Here is a 14,271-nt window from a genome sequence, read left to right on the forward strand (position 1 = left end):
GGCATATTAATACTTAAGATATAAACATATTAATTCAAATATTTTGAATTAATATCCAACCAAGATTCATGCAGCAAATCATGTCTTTATATTAGGCATTAGTCTAAAATTAATGCTCGTTAACTCGGCCCAGCCCAAGTGTTTATTTTTATTTATAAATAAGATTGTTAGGTTTGTTAAGTCAGTTGATTGTTTTTAATAAAGAATTTGTAAGCTTTAAGCTTTGTTTACCGAATCATTCGGTTCAAATCGTTTGAATGGAATCATTGTGTTCTTGAGCCATTTAATTGCTAATCGAAACCGCATCAGTTACTCCCCGTCTTTGAAAAAAACTCGTCCTTGAGTTTTTCCTCCGGGGTCGAATGGGACATCAACCTGATTCCAAGTTATTATTATCATCACGAGTTGCCCAAATAGTTCAACTTTATAAATCGTCTCACCCAACTTGAGACATGTACTGTTTGGGTCGAAAGGAGCATTAAATCGTTTCTTGTTCAGCAGCAATTCAAAAACCGATCCACTTTTTACATGCACTATAGCCGCTTCACCATGTGTAACCCCGTTTCCATATATGTGATTGGAGTCTTCATTGGTAATAAATGACTTTCCACATGGGTTATCGTAAACCATACTAACAACTTTGGAAACCCCAATAATTTCTACGTTTTTAAATTTTGAATTAATAGGATAAGCCAAATTTTGCAACTTACTATTGATGTTTCCCAAGATTTTTGGCAACATGACTGGGAATTCCAAAACAGGCTCATCACCTCCGGTAAACACATTGCCACCCGTAGCCACCTTATCACCTCCATTGATAAGGGCTGTATCTTTTAGAAACTCCTTAAAGAAAACAACAGACATTGTAACACAATCCGTCATCGCCCTATTACGCGACTTTCCATTCACGCCTTTGGTGTCCGTCGATTCACAACGATCGGCCCTAGACAAAAAAATCAGTCCCGACAAATGGTTTTCCCCACTTAATATCATCTTCCTCGTCCCCGTATTCGTCAAACACGCGTGGCGAATCATAGATAAAATCACCATTAAAAGGATACTCCCTATCGTATCAGTACGTCTCTGTGATTTTTCCGGCCCCAGGGGACTTTACTCGACCCATTCCCCAGTCTCCCGCGCTGCTCAAGTAAGTGTGCGACTCCGTATGAGGACCTCCTTCCCTTCTGCCCACTCTCCGTTCACGGTTAGCTCATCCATAACCGGTGCTTCCGGTTCCGTTTCCTTCCATGTCGATGATGCTTCAAGATCTCGGATTCGCTGGCGAAGCCTTTTGATCTCTTGTTGTATTTCAAGATTTTTGACTCGTTTCCGGAGTCTCTTAATCTTGAGATCCCATGGGCCGGGATAAACTCCATCGTTGCCTCGGTCGGCGATTCTGCTAGTAGGACGTCGATTTTCTTCACGGGCACGTGAACCACCAATGCTCTTGTCGATGCCTCGGTCGGCGACTCTTCGACCAAGAAAACACTCGCCTTCACGTAGAGCCATTTGAACAACCATGAGCTCTGATACCAACTGATGCGGTTTCGACTAGCAATCAAATGGCTCAAGAACACAATGATTCCATTCAAACGATTCTAACTGAATGATTCGGTAAACAAAGCTTAAAGCTTACAAATTCTTTATTAAAAACAATCAACTGACTTAACAAACCTAACAATCTTATTTATAAATAAAAATAAACACTTGGGCCGGGCCGAGTTAACGGGCCGGATGCTCCTGCATCATAATGTATCAATGATAGTACAAAATCATCTTCTTGATTTTAGTCTATGGTTGTATTATATATTGTAACCTCCTTATCAATAATATTCACTTTGAAATTTCAAATATTATCTTATTCTAAAGGTTGAACCTTTAACATAGTTCGTTTAATGCCAAATGTTTGTGGTCTGCACCATGTAGTTAAAGAGAAGACGCTAAATTATGAAAATAAATTTCAAATAGAGGGTGTCGTGCATGTTTATGGAGTTGTTTGGCATATCTTATGCGTTTCAAAAGCCATTTCCAACTTTATTTTCTAAATAAGTACTTTTCTATCTTCTAAAATTAAGCAAGCGTCCTTCAAACACTATATTAGCTTGTTATATTTTAATATACACAATAAGTTACTTAGATACATTAATCCAAACTAATAAGTTCGCAAGGTTTGCGTTAATGAACCTGAAGAATTCACCCATGATATTTTAGATTAGATATCTAAGAAATATAACCTGATAAAAATAAGAACTAACACTCATGAGCAATTTTGTACCGGTATAGACACGTGTATTCATTTTTCATGCTTTTGGTATTGATACCATTCAGTTTTCATTTTTTTCTATCTTTATTGGTACCGGTACCGACCAGTAGCAAACCGACACGATATTTGTTTAAACTTTCACTTGTTTAGGTACTGGCAATTTTCTGTATCGTACCAATCTCATCTCTACATACTCCTACCTAATCTATACATTTGAATTTACATAATGACAGACTTGCGTGGACCAAGTATGTATAAAATATAAAGATAAAGATAAGGAATCAATGTGAGTGTTCTAATCCATAATAATTGGCTAGCTAACGTGTAATCGCAAGCCGTATTGAGTGTTCAACGCGAAACTCAAACTTGAGAGAAGTAAATGCGAAAATGACAAGCCTTTGATTAATAGACCATATCTTATTATCTTGATCAACAATATATTAAGTTTTTTAAAAAAGATAAAAGTTCAGCTATAAAAGACTATTTTAAAAGAAAATAAAATCAAAATTTAACAGTTTCATATACAACTAAAATACTTTTATAAAAAATACTAGTTATTATTCAAAATGCATAAACAAAATAAACTTAATAAAATTATTTTATTTCTTTAGTTTTAATCTGAAACATGTTAAAAAAGCTGAGTTTATAATGAGTTGATGTGACTTAAGTCCTTAACCAGACAAACACACCAAAGTCCAATTAAAAGCCCAACAGCAAGGCCAACAATTTTAATCAAATCCATTGGCATATTCTCCAATATGCTCTAATGGGCCAACTAGGGTTTCAAAAACACACCATATAAAACCCTCACTTATACGTTCACCAAAGCAAACGCCGGAATCCTGATCACGGGGAGCAACCGCAGAACAACCTCGGCAACATGGTCAGTTACTCACCCCTACCTGTTATTATTATGTTCCACCGATCTGGGTTATGTTAACTTTTGGATTTTGTTTTGTGTAGACTTTCAAGCGAAGGAACGGTGGACGGAACAAGCACGGCCGTGGCCATGTGAAGTTCATTCGCTGCTCTAACTGCGGAAAGTGTTGTCCCAAGGTTTGTTTTTCGGTTTTTTAAGGGTAATTTTGGTAATTCAGGTGGTTTAGATGTTGATTTGTGTGTGAATGGTTAAATGGTATTGTTTATGTGGATGGCTGTGATTGGTGATGATGTGTTTTGTTAGATGTAATTTAAGTTAATTATATGCTAGATGGTAGATGGTTATGTTGAGCATTTTTTTAAGCTTAAATGTTAAAATTTGTTTGATCTAGGTGTTGATATTTGTATATAGTTTCTATTGTTGAGTATGATTTTTATGTTGATTATCGTACGCAAGTGTTTCTCCATTTCTTGCAGAAATGTATGTTTGTATTTTGCTATGATTGTTGATGATGTGGTTTGATTCTTGTTTTTATCATTTGCTCGCTAAATATGTGTTTCAAGCACCTTTAGCGGATAACTCTGTTGAACTGTTTATGTTGTGAATTTGTCAAATGAGAACTTTGTGATCGATTGATGAAGTGCGTATAATTTGAACTCTCTATAAAAATTTTGAAATATGCTTAAATAAAAAGTTTGTAAATTATGTAGTTGATTTTTTGATTTTAATGATATCTATTTTTTTTGTAACTCTGCTATTTTGAGTCATTATGTTTTATTATTGACAGTTTTTTTATGTTTTTCAGGACAAGGCCATCAAGAGATTTCTTGTGAGGAACATTGTTGAGCAAGCTGCTGTGAGGGATGTACAAGAAGCGTGTGCATTTGACCGTAAGGCTATCGACACTATTTTTTTAAAAGTTTTGTAGTTGTTACTTGTTAGTTGTATTGATCATTTTGATAATAAATTTGTCTTTTGTTTTTAAAGAGTACACACTTCCCAAGTTGTATTTGAAGATTCAACACTGTGTTTCTTGTGCAATTCACTCCAAGGTTGTAAGGGTTCGTTCCCGAGCTGATAGGAGGAACCGGGAGCCACCAAAACGGTTCAGTCGCCCAAGAGTATAATTTCCATCTTATATAATTTACCCTTTGTTATTTCTTATTACTTTTTTGATTTGTTTCTTTCGGTGTTTAATTGTAAGTTTTTGTGTTTGTTTTTTTAAAGGATGATGGCCCCAAGCCAGGTCAAGCACCGCGCCCAGGTGGCGCTGGTGGGCCACCCCCTGCTCGTGTTTGAGGAATATCTTTGGATCAATGTATGTTTTGGCTCCATGTTTTCTTTGGATTTTCGTTCTATTATGAGTTTATGAAGAACTCTTTAGTTTTGGTCTTCTGATTTTTAAGATTCTGTTGTGGTTTCTTATCGGTTATGGATTTTATTGGCGATTCTGATTGATTGGTTGGATGTCAAATGGAGAGGGTAGTTTTGGAATTTGGCCGAGATGGATATTAAACCATAAACGGTTTTTCTTTTCAGTTATATGTTAGATTGGTTGGATGTTAATCCTCCTTCATGAACTGGTTTTAACCGGGTTAACTTAAAACCAATGACATAAGTTGACTGGTTTAACATTAAAAACCAATGATAAGTGTTCCTGATTAGAGTTGCACAAAAAAACCCGAACATGTAACCTTACCCGAAAAGAAAACCCGGAACCGGCTTTTTTATACCCAGGGGTTTTACTATCTGAACTCGTTCCTGACCCTGCACGCAGGGTATAAGATAGAGTATGCATTTTAGTACTAAAATCTGTACCTGGAATCAAATCAGACTTGATTTATACCCGGAACCGGATCCATACACGGAACATGGGTTTTTTCAATACCTAAAAACTCAAAATTACCCAAAAGTACTTGAAAATACATAAAAAAAAATGCAGCCCCTTAAAAACCTAGCATATGCTTATAAAACACCCGAAGATAGTGCTCTTTCAATACCTGGGTTTAGAATACCAGCTCTGTCTCGACCCGAACCCAGTGCATAGGGTGAGGTTTTTACGAAAGATATAAATCATTATTTTTAATATATGAATCTAACATGTATAATATAATCATAAATTTTTTACTTGTAGATTATTAGTTTAGCTATACAAATACAAACATATTGGGTATGTTGGCAAAACTAGCTGGAAGCTGAAAGCTGTTAGCTGTAGCGTTTTAGATATATATTTAGGTGTTTGGCAGAGTAGCTGGAGCTTTTTAGATATATTTAGGTATTTGGCAGAGTAGCTGGAGCTTTTAATAAAACTAATTGGGTGCCAGTGCGGTGTGGCGGAGTGCGCATGCAACCTGAGATCAACCGTATAATCAGTGTCGGTACGTGATTCACTTGATATTAGTGCACGCATAACCCGAATGCAGACGTGTACTTCGTGCAAAGGCAGCAAGCGTGTAATCGTGACGAAAATCAAGAAACAAAGCTAAAATATACTGCAATTTCAAATGGATATTTTTTTAAGCCAGCCTCTTTTGATTTGAAACCTTTTCTGACCCGACACCATTTTAATCTGAAACATGTTCTGACTTGGCCCCTTTCGACCCAAAACCGTACCGACACGAACTGAACTAAATTAACCCTTTTTTATCGACTCGTTCCGACCCTAATTTGGTCTTACACATGACTCGAGCTCGTCTGACTCGACTTGTTGCCAATCATAACCGGTAAAGAAGTATATCAATATCATACTCAAATTAAAGAGAATAAAATGTTCTTTTTATGATGTAATGTGTTTAAAAAAATATTAACGTGTGAAAAAGTTATGGACTTTTAAAGAGTCATGGGGGTAATTAATTTTGAATAAGGGTAAAATATGTAACTATTATATAAATTAACAAAAGTTGATAAAAGTTCAAGTACCAAAATTGTAAATTCAATTGTAAAAGCTTGTAGCTTTTTCTAAAAAGTTTTTTCCTCCTAATATAAAAGCTTCAAACCCATTAAACCAAACAAAATAGTTTTTTCTTAAAAGCTTAAAGTCCTAAAAGCTCCTAAAAATGCTTGTAAAACATACCCATTATGTTTCAAGTATTACTTTTAACTTATTTCTAGCTATTTATTGTGTTTTACCGTAAACTCTTTATATAAAAAGGTCCAAGTTTTTATGCCTATCCTTTTAATGAACGTTCAAAGATCAAATGGTGGTGTGTTTTTATCGTTGTAACAGAAACGTTTTTGCTGGTCCAGCAACCCAACTTGCTAGTTTTATTTTCTTCAAAAATCGTGGTCACTGACACTGACACACTGATCGTGGTTACAGGTTACGGGTTCGGCCCAAAAGCGTTGTAAAAATTGCACCGAATCTGGCCTGGATATGTTGTAAACAAAACAAATCAAACTAGACAACTCAAAAAGTCAAAAACTGATTTTAGTCTGCTAAACTCAATGCTTAGTCAAAATAAAAATGTTGCCCTTAAAAAACACTTGTTTGGTCAAAATAAACTACAGTCGTTTTACCCTACAAGTAAATGAGTATAGATAATGGTTTATACTTTTTTCTTTTTAGTAAATGAATGCTAATGCTAATGTGTGTCGCGTCTATACACCCTCCTCTCTCACACACAAATTCATGATGTGATTTCGTCGTTCTTTCGCGTCCAATTTTATCAAGGATTGATCTGGTCTGAAATTTGTGGATTTTTTTGGATCTCTTTGAATCTTGGTTTAAAATGATTTTGGGATGATAATCAAGCACAGGGAATACACAACTTTTGTCATGGAAAGTCCATAATAACAGAGCGTAAAAGTCACCCGCGAACACAACTTGTAACTATGTAATAATAAATGAAAAATGTATAATGCTGACAACACATTTATGTAGGTTTATAAGACTTTCGATCATTTAAAGAGTATAGTAGTAGTGCACGAATTTCTTATTTTCTTTTATAATAAAGGTGAAAAATCCCCTTTATGAACTATTAATTTCTCAAATACATATAAAAACCGATGTTCAAGCATTTTGAGCTTCCAAGAATAAGCTGAACTCGTCTTGAGGTTTGCGCATACGAGGCGTGATGCATGAAGATGGTGACGTGGTAGGAGAAGACGTCGAAAACCGTACATGACGACCATCATTTGACTTCTTTTCTCCACCTCGTGTCACCTTAAGAACTCCTTTCACATCCTTATCAAACACGAAAGCCGAACTCACTGGCAAATTAGCATCGTTTCCACTCATTTGTATAAGCTCCAGTGGCAAATCAAAGAAATGGTTAGATGAATAATCGCTCCCTCCGTTCAAAATACCTGATGATCTCCAAGATCCGCATTCAAATTTCTCGAGAGACACCCTATGTGAGATAACATGTGCCATTTCTTGTCGTTCATCTCTTCTATTTCTCACTGGCTTACCCTTACCGAACCCTGGCAAGAACAAGCATAGCGCCCCACATTTGAAGTCCTCGTCGTTACGTTTCTTTGACTCGATGATTCTTCTGTATTCACCTTCTGATGTAGTTTGATATCTTGGTGTACTATCAGCGCTAGCACTATTAGTGCTAGTTTTGCTGGAAGTGCGACACATGTCAAACTCATCATATTGACCAGATGGTCTCCCTTCACCACATGACTTGCTTCTTTGCAAGCGATTCTCGCGAAGCCAAACAAGACGGGACAGAGCCACAGAGTGTTGTTGAGCTAGAGCTGCTTCGAGTGCTTGATCACAGTCCTTGACTTTTGACTTTGGAATAACTCCACGCGGGGATGAACAAGCCGAATTTGGGAGACTAGTGCTTAGAAACTTGTTCTTTTTTGGTATGGTTCGAGGTTTAGGTAACCCTGAACTTGGATATTCGGTAACTTCTTTCATGGATACAGGATCTACTGAAATTTGTATCTCCTTCTCGTCGGTTGCCATAACCACGAATCACTGAGTTCTTAGAAGTATTTTGGTTAAAAGGTTGAACATACTAATGCATGTATATATATGAGATGAAGTGGAGACTAGGTGGATGGCATGTTTTAAAGTAGTGATTAACATGTTTTTGTAAAAACATATGAAAATGATAGGAGACATCAAGAAAGAAGTCAACTGATTACTTGTTTGCACAAACTGATGAACCAATTATTATCTATTTCTTAAAGGTCAACGCCATAAAGTATTCAAACATGATGAATATGCAATAAATCTTGTGGCTTTTACAAGTCAAACTATTTAGTACCATCCTTTGCCCGCTCATCCGAGCCACCTGCCCACATGGAACCAGCGTTGGCACCCCACACTCGGAATCACTCTTTGGCTTGAAACCCTGAGAAACCAAAGATGGCAATGGCTTATTGCATAAAAGAGTGTGGGGTTACCAACTACCGCAAACTGACGGGTCAAAATTATTGACCCAATTCCATCCTAAATCACACAATTGTATATTTTCTTTTATAAGTTGAAGAGTAATTAAATTAGTTTTGTATACAAATTGTATAGGTTTTATAGATCAGCCCTCCAACATGTTACAAACTAACAACCATAGATCAAATATAAACATTTTAAAAGTAGAACTTAAAAGTGTTACCGAATAACAAAATGCATTTGTATGATTAACTCAAAAGCTGAGACCATCAGAAAGAAAGGATGAGATTTAACCAATACATTGTTATTTTAATCAAAGTGGTGTATGCCAAAGTAACCAAATTATTGTTTATGTCAATTAAAAAGAAAAATTATATAGAACCAATTAAACAAAGATCTAAACCCTTTGCAGAAGTTACTTAGTTAATATATCGAGAACTAAATATGCATTCATGTTTTTCACCATATTGAGTCTCCTCCCAAACCATATCTTCTTCAAAATACAACCCCCTACTCATTGCCTGCTTCATACTTGGACGGGAACTCAATCTTTAAAGCATATTGCAAGTCTTGTACAATATTGAAGTTAGGCGTATAACGAGAGAATTCATATTCTTGTTGTGTTGTTGATGTTTCTATTAGACCACTTCCGCCTTTTCTAGTAACCAGTGCAACTCCAAACCCAGTAAACGACTGAATATCAGCTCCAAGTCCCAACGAAATAATAACCGCTTTGTACTTTGAGTTCCACCATGTAGTGTGTCTCAATGAAGCAAATGAAACATACCAAACTAATGTTCTTTTATCATTATTAGTCTTCTCCCAAACCACATCATCTTCATAATCCATACCGCTTAATACGCGCTCGATACTTATCCTTTGAGAATAATACGAAAATTTCGTATGTCCCAGCAGCGCACATTAAGAATCCAGAAAAATCATTGGACCAATTCTCTGGAAGTTGCAATCTACATCTACTCCCTCTAACAAGAGGAGTTCTGAACCCCTTCGCAATCTCAACACCTTCAAGTTTTAGAAGTATGGAGTGATTCATTATAGCATTTCCCTTAAGAATAAACACTAATTTATTAGATACTAATAATAGCTTCAACAAGTGATATTAGGAAACAGAGATAGTCATACAAACCTCAAGCATGGTACACATGAATTTTAGGAATTCGCTGCCATCAATTATAACACCTCCTCTCACAAGTGAGACTTGACATAACCATTTACAATTTGTGTAAAAATCTCTAATCTTTGTAAGTGATTTGCAAAAGTCTGCTGTGAGAATAAATATACTAGACGGGAGCTTGGGCAGTTCTACAAGCCTTTTGCAATTAGTGAGCGTGAGGATTTTGAGTTTATTAAGCTGCGAGAGAGCAAAATCTAATCGTGTAAAATCATTACAACTTAGATTTAACTCTTGTAAGTTGGATAATTCACCAATATTAGATGGAACTTCTCCATCTTTCAAACTACAGCCACCCAGATCCAACTTCCGTAAGCTTTGTGTCAATTGTGGGAACACTGACCACAACCAAACATTAGAAAGTTGTAATCTATGCAAATCTCTTCCACACACAACTTTACCAGTCAACCAAGAGATACACATATGATCTTGCATCCCCAGATGATTCAATCCATTTAATTTGAATTGTTCTAAATGTTTTAATCCATAGAGATTGACTTCTTTGTTCTTTAAATAAAAACAATCAACTAAGTCTAGCGACATAAGGTTGGGACATTGGTCTCCAATAGACAAGAGTAGATTATCTATCCCCATATTAGCCAAATACAACTTTACCAAGTTACCCATTTTTGATATGATCTCTGGGAACTCCAAACTTTTGTGGCAATATCTGATTTCAAGAGTCTTGAGTTTTTCCATTTTATCGAGCCGGGGGTCTCACCGGAAGCAGCCTCTCTATCCCTATGGGGTAGAGGTAAGGCTGCCTACATCTTACCCTCCTCAGACCCTACCATAGCTTTGCTATTGGTGGGATATACTGAGTACGATGAAATGAAAAAAAAAAAATGATCGTTGGAAAAATTCGAAGCTTGCGACAATCTGATACACTTACATATTCAAGGCTTGTATGCTTTCCAAGTGATGGGTGGATTTCTTGTAACTCTTTACAATCACAGAGAGCCAACTTTTGGAGACATGGGAGTCCAACAAAATCTGGTGTGCTTTGTAGATTGTTCATGTGCCGAAGTAGTAGCACTTTCAAATGGGGCAGATGCTGATCAATGTATAAATGCATATACATGTTAATACGAGTTTCCAAAGGTATAACTAGACAACGAAACAGTTGATATACGATAACTTCTGCAGTGTGAATTAAGTGTATATGTTAAAAAAAATGAGCATCTGAGTTACCTTGTGACCTTTCCAAAGTTTTTTTTGAAAGCTACGAGATAGTTTCAGAGCAGCAAGCATCGTTGGTTGAAAACTATTTGGTAATGGACTTCTCGGATAATTATGCCAGTTAATATACCGCAACTCATTTGATAGAAAAGTAGGTCCTTCAGCATTCTCATCATGATTATTGTATAGAGTTAAACTAAGCCACCGTAGTTTCTTCATGTTTGAAACAATCTTACAAAAGAGTGATAAATGACCTTCAGGAGCGTCATGATGCAGATACCGTATTGCTTCAATTTTATGATTTTCCTACAATACAAGAGAAAATGATATAAATAAAGTTAAAAAGAGTATATATACATGTAATCGTGTTTTGAAATGTCAGATAACATAATATTACCTTTCCAAACTCTACTATGTTTTTCTGGATTATTAGGATATTCCCCTCGGACAATGTAGTGTCCCATTTCTTGAATAAGATCATGCATATCAAACCTACCATCCAAAATAGTGATGAGAGATTTTTGTTTCAACACCTTTATTCCAATACTAGGGTGATAACCACAAGCTTCAAATACCTCCATTGCATCATCGGTACCACAGTAAGTTTTTTTTACACTTTTCCCTCTAAAGAAACACACAATATCCAAGAATAACTCCTTCTCCACATTATTAAGTCCATCATAGCTAATTTTGAGCTTTTCCACAATTTCCAATTGTGGAATATCTTTTAGTCTAGCCAAGGAACTCATCCATTCCTTCTCGTCTTTGTCGTATAGAAAAGAACATAAAACTTTGAGTGCTAATGGCAACCCATTAGCATAAGAAACCACTTGCAGCGAAAGTTTCTCGTAATCATTTACAAGTTTGTTTTTGTTATAAGCATGTTTATTGAAAAGTGTAATAGCCTCGTCACGCGATAATAATGTGACAGGACACACATGGTCTACCTTGTGCGTTATCAACACATGTTCATCCCTACTTGTAATTATTATTCGACTACCAATACCAAACCAATTGTGTGATCCAGCTAAAGCATCTAGTTGCTTACAATCATCGACATCATCAAGAATAAGCAAGACACTGCTGCGACTTAACCTACTTATTATGTGCTTTCCTTCTTCAACACTCGACAATTCTATTTTTATATTCAAAAGACTTGATATAATTTTTTCTTGTAGGCTTTCTAAACCATATTTGCTTGATTTCTCCCGAACACTCTCAACAATGCAGTGACCTTGAAAATGGCAAGAGATTTTCATATAAAGAGAAGATGCAAGAGTAGTCTTACCACTACCCCCCGCCTCCCCATATCCCAACCATGCGGACCCCATTTGACCGAATCTTTAATTGTTCTTCTAGGTCTTGCAACCGAGCTCTCATCCCAACAAGGTTTTCATCAACACTCGAAGTTAAGAAAACCAACTGTTTTGAAACCATGTCAACAATTTGTTTGATACCTTTTGCTTCATGCCTAAGAATTGGTAATATATGGACAGTTAGCGTATGCTCACATGAATTCCCAAAGTAGTAATTTAGCCAACAAAATAAGAGTATAAAGTCAAGTTACTATAAATATTAGTCCAGTATATAAGAAATAGATACGCTACACTAAGACCACTACCACTGGTGAGTGGTGACCGAAGAATGGGTTGGGTCAAGGTCGGCTCTCAAGGAGGGCAGGATAGTTGACCGACAATGCAAACCCCCCCCCCCAGCTAGGCCAATTTTTTTTAAAAAAAAAAAGATATATATTTTAATAAAAAAAAGTATTTTTAATGTTTAAATCAAATTACTCAACTCATTTAAACATATTTTAATAAACACACTTTTTTTTGCAATCTCAATTCATAACCAAGTAAGCATATTTAAAAAGTTAATTGCATAAACCCAACAAAAAAAAACCCTATTATTTAAGGCTCAAAAATATTTTCGCCTTGGCCTCAGAAATTTTAACGATTCTCAGAGACGACACTGGGTTGGGTCAGCCTAAAGATTAAGAAAATGAACCAAAAGGGGTGACCGGGTACTAGTTGCACCCATTTTGGATGTTGGGTCAAGTCAAGTTTGAGCATTTGGGATTATACAAATTAAATAATTAATATATCACTTGCACTTCAAACAAATATATAAACTTTCAGAAATTGAAGAAGTAATATTAGATTTACCCATTTGCTATGTTTTTGGTTTCCCAGCCAGCAATTTCACTTGCATCAACAAGTGCTTTTCTCCATGATTCAACCTTGGTGATATTCTTCACTTTGTGTTTGTCAAAGGCTTCTCCGAGGGATCAACATCATAGAATATGGGCATAACAATTAGCCCTCTCTTATCCTTGCATTTCATAATACATACAACAAGTTCCTCCAAACACCACGATGAGTCTGCATAATTTTTTGAGAATATGATGAGAGCAATCTGTGACCCTTTGATAGCCTTGAAGAGGAATCACCCTGGGGAAGTGTCTCGTCGTCCTTGTAAGTAGGAATTTTCCGAGTAGAGATGATCTACAAAGGTCTTGCGGGTATCCTCTCCTCTGAAACTAAGAAATACATCATAGTTACACGACTTCGAAGAAGAGGTGGGTGCAAAGTGAGGATATTATCGTGAAGATGCCATTGATGTGTTTAGAACCGGTAAGGAAAATTTGTGTGGTTTATCTTGTAACCAAGGGAAATAAGTCAAATACAAAGAGCTGGGAGTAATGTAATACACATGTGCTTACCGGTTACTTTTACTTTCTTCACATATACACAAAATTTGAAACAACTAATGACTATCCTACTTCAAAAAGTAACATGATTTCATTTAATGACCTTTCATGGAAAATTGTTTTTATCGAAAATTTTGGAAGTAATATTTATTTCACTTGTTAAGACTTAGAATTGCTATTTCTATATCTATATTTTTTTGGCAAATTGGAAATAAATAATCCTAATTTTCGTGTATTGGCCGATAATAATCCCAACTTTAAAAATCACTACCAACGTTCCCAACTTTCAACTATTTTTGTCTCAATTGTCCTCCGCTAAAACATACTTAACGCCGTTATGTTTTTTCCCAAGTTTCAAACCGATGTTTTTTAAAATGACTTGATTTTTGTTAATTGGAAATTCAAACACCCGAATTGAAACATTGTTTTGTCGCTTGGATAACATTTTCGAGATAAGTTTTACATCGTTTGAATCGTATCGTTATTCCGATCAAAATCCCTAAAACATCGGTTTGAAACTTGGTAAAAAACATAACGATGTTAAGTGTTTTTTAACGAGGACCATTGAGACAAAAATAGTTGAAAGTTGGGACCGCTGGTAATGATTTTTAAAGTTGAGATTATTATTGACCAATACACATAAGTTTGGATTATTTATTTCTAATTTGCCATATTTTTTTATACGAAATTATTTGTCAATTTC

General features: G+C 35.8%; 2 protein-coding genes and 1 pseudogene across 3 annotated transcripts; 1 reads left to right on the forward strand and 2 right to left on the reverse strand.

The window, feature by feature from the left end:
• Nucleotides 1-3,011: 3,011 nt before the first annotated feature.
• Nucleotides 3,012-4,567, forward strand: LOC143568795 (small ribosomal subunit protein eS26-like). The gene is made up of 5 exons (XM_077054858.1): nt 3,012-3,146; nt 3,227-3,319; nt 3,949-4,033; nt 4,131-4,264; nt 4,371-4,567. Exons 1-5 carry the CDS (start codon nt 3,144-3,146, stop codon nt 4,440-4,442), a joined length of 387 nt encoding a protein of 128 aa, XP_076910973.1. The 5' UTR covers nt 3,012-3,143; the 3' UTR covers nt 4,443-4,567.
• A 2,585-nt stretch (nt 4,568-7,152) lies between these two features.
• LOC143568788 (uncharacterized) lies at nt 7,153-8,058 on the reverse strand. Its single transcript, XM_077054852.1, has one exon. The coding sequence runs from the start codon at nt 8,056-8,058 to the stop codon at nt 7,153-7,155; it is 906 nt and encodes a 301-aa protein (XP_076910967.1).
• A 939-nt stretch (nt 8,059-8,997) lies between these two features.
• On the reverse strand, nt 8,998-13,474 carry LOC143568789 (TMV resistance protein N-like; annotated as a pseudogene). Its single transcript, XR_013141628.1, has 6 exons — nt 13,024-13,474; nt 11,229-12,329; nt 10,871-11,166; nt 10,525-10,733; nt 9,635-10,382; nt 8,998-9,553 (listed from the first exon to the last, which is right to left on the reverse strand). The product of XR_013141628.1 is annotated as a TMV resistance protein N-like (transcript).
• Between the last annotated feature and the right edge of the window lie 797 nt (nt 13,475-14,271).

The sequence above is a fragment of the Bidens hawaiensis genome, unplaced genomic scaffold, assembly GCF_021521415.1.
Source record: "Bidens hawaiensis isolate Kalapana, Puna unplaced genomic scaffold, B.hawaiensis_p1.1 tig00024229_1, whole genome shotgun sequence".
NCBI lineage: Eukaryota > Viridiplantae > Streptophyta > Magnoliopsida > Asterales > Asteraceae > Bidens > Bidens hawaiensis.